Source organism: Calcarisporiella thermophila, assembly GCF_041956535.1.
Source record: "Calcarisporiella thermophila strain CBS 279.70 unplaced genomic scaffold VTP21scaffold_114, whole genome shotgun sequence".
Lineage (NCBI taxonomy): Eukaryota > Fungi > Calcarisporiellomycota > Calcarisporiellomycetes > Calcarisporiellales > Calcarisporiellaceae > Calcarisporiella > Calcarisporiella thermophila.
Window position 1 is genome coordinate 1 of NW_027192301.1, and position 1,878 is coordinate 1,878.

The 1,878-nt window shown below is 37.6% G+C and overlaps 1 protein-coding gene across 1 annotated transcript; it reads right to left on the minus strand.

The window, feature by feature from the left end:
* Nucleotides 1-80: 80 nt before the first annotated feature.
* On the minus strand, nucleotides 81-383 carry VTP21DRAFT_1502 (uncharacterized protein; the record flags this gene model as incomplete). The annotated part of the gene is made up of 2 exons (XM_069391597.1): nucleotides 81-140; nucleotides 222-383. The coding sequence occupies 2 exons, from the start codon at nucleotides 381-383 to the stop codon at nucleotides 81-83; spliced, it is 222 nt and encodes a 73-aa protein (XP_069245390.1).
* Between the last annotated feature and the right edge of the window lie 1,495 nt (nucleotides 384-1,878).

Sequence of the window (1,878 nt, forward strand, 5' to 3'; positions counted from 1 at the left end):
ATGCCGGAGATATAGAACCTTCCAGAAAAATCCTGATCAACTCTTGTTTCGTTACAATACCCATGTTTAAAAAAGAAAAACTATAATGCTGGGAGGTTAAAGTTGGAAAAAGTGTTGCAATGTCCTTTACAGATATGCCACTTATATAGACAATTTTCACAAATTGCGTATTGCACTCTTTTTTACTAATATTTTGTGTGTCCTCCTTTTGCATTATATACAGCACGCACTCGCTCCGGCATGCTTGCATAGAGCTTGCTGACAAATTCTACGTCTATGCTCTCCCACTCTTTCTCAATACGTTCCCACAGTTCGTCCTTGTTCTTCGGAAGTCGTTGATAATAGCTTAGCCTTCTTTTCAGTTCGCTCCACATATGCTCCATTATATTGAGATCAGGAGACTGCGAAGGCCATTCTAGCACATCTATCCTCTTGTTTCGTAAACATTCCCTGGTTACCTTGGACGTATGTTTTGGATCGTTGTCTTGCTGGAATATGACTTGTGATTTCTTTATCCCGTAATGTAACAGTTCTGAGACTGTTAATGATTCGGATCCTTAATTAATAATGAATCCAATTCAAGAGAATGAATAATGAATTCAAGCGAACGGTGAGGAAATAATGAAAACACATCGAGTAGTAAATAAAGATGAATCTCTGGGGAAAAAACCTTAAAAAACTTGTTTTCATGAGCATGTGATCAGTACGTATATACTGTAAAAGGAAAGCGGTATTAATTGTAAAAGGAGATAGAGGTTTGGTCGTGTTACATTATCCTCCTCCCGTTGAAAGAGCTGACCCAGCGAGTTGGGCTTCGAAATCTGCAATTGTTTCCTTGCGTTGGTTAGATTTTCTAAGGGTTCCCAAGAAGCGTCGTGGAGCGGATAGCCTAGCAATTTGACAAGATATTGAATCTTCTTACGGCGAGTGCGTTTGTCCAGAATGGCCTCTACTTCATATCCCTACAAAAAGCCCTCATTAGGATAATTGGCTAAAACTGTTTGGGAAGTTTTTGGAAAGTTTCCAAAATCTATATGTTTTGGCCCAAAACTGGTGTATGGAACATGGATTCTTGTCAGGTGGCCCAAAAAATAACCAAGACTCAGAGACTTAGCTTAGGCCTACTGACCAATTTCGGCCGTAACTCTAAACAGATCCCAAATAAAAAGTAATTTACGAGTCTCCAAAACTGATTTAATAATTACACAACTCACAAAATTAGCTTAGGTTAGGGGGGTTCACGGTTCTTTTATTGACTTCTAATGTAAAGAAGAGTGATAATCTACAAGGTAAGTAAAGCGGAAAATCGTAAAGGGTGAAATAAAGATAGGAAATTTCAGAGTAGAAATTGATGTCCGTAAAAGGAAATCGGACAGATCAAGGGGAAATCGGGCAGGTTAAGATGAAATTGATGACGTCGCATTCGTGTAATTGTGGAGTGGTCGTCATTAGTAGGCTGGTGGGATTCCGCTATAGAGAGAGAAATAAAGTATAAATAGAGAGAAAAAAAAGGAAGGATAAGAGTAGATATAACTCTAAATCGAATAAACCAAATATCTAAGGAGCTCAATAATAAGAATAGATGTAGATAAACTGAATATGTCAAATAGCTATATATCTCCGTACGAGTGAAATTTCACTGTAGGGGGATAGATAAAATAGGAGAATGAAAGAGGGAGAAGGAAGAGGGAGGGGATGAAAATAAAATAAAATAAAATAGTTGTAATATAAATCTAGCAACTCAAATGGCTAGGGAAATCAATAATTCAATAAATAGGAAATAGATGCTGTATAATGGCTATACAGCAGGTATCGGGAAGTGTAACGGTAAGAGTAATAGTAATAGTTCTCCAAAGAGGGCGGGAAGGGTAAAATTGA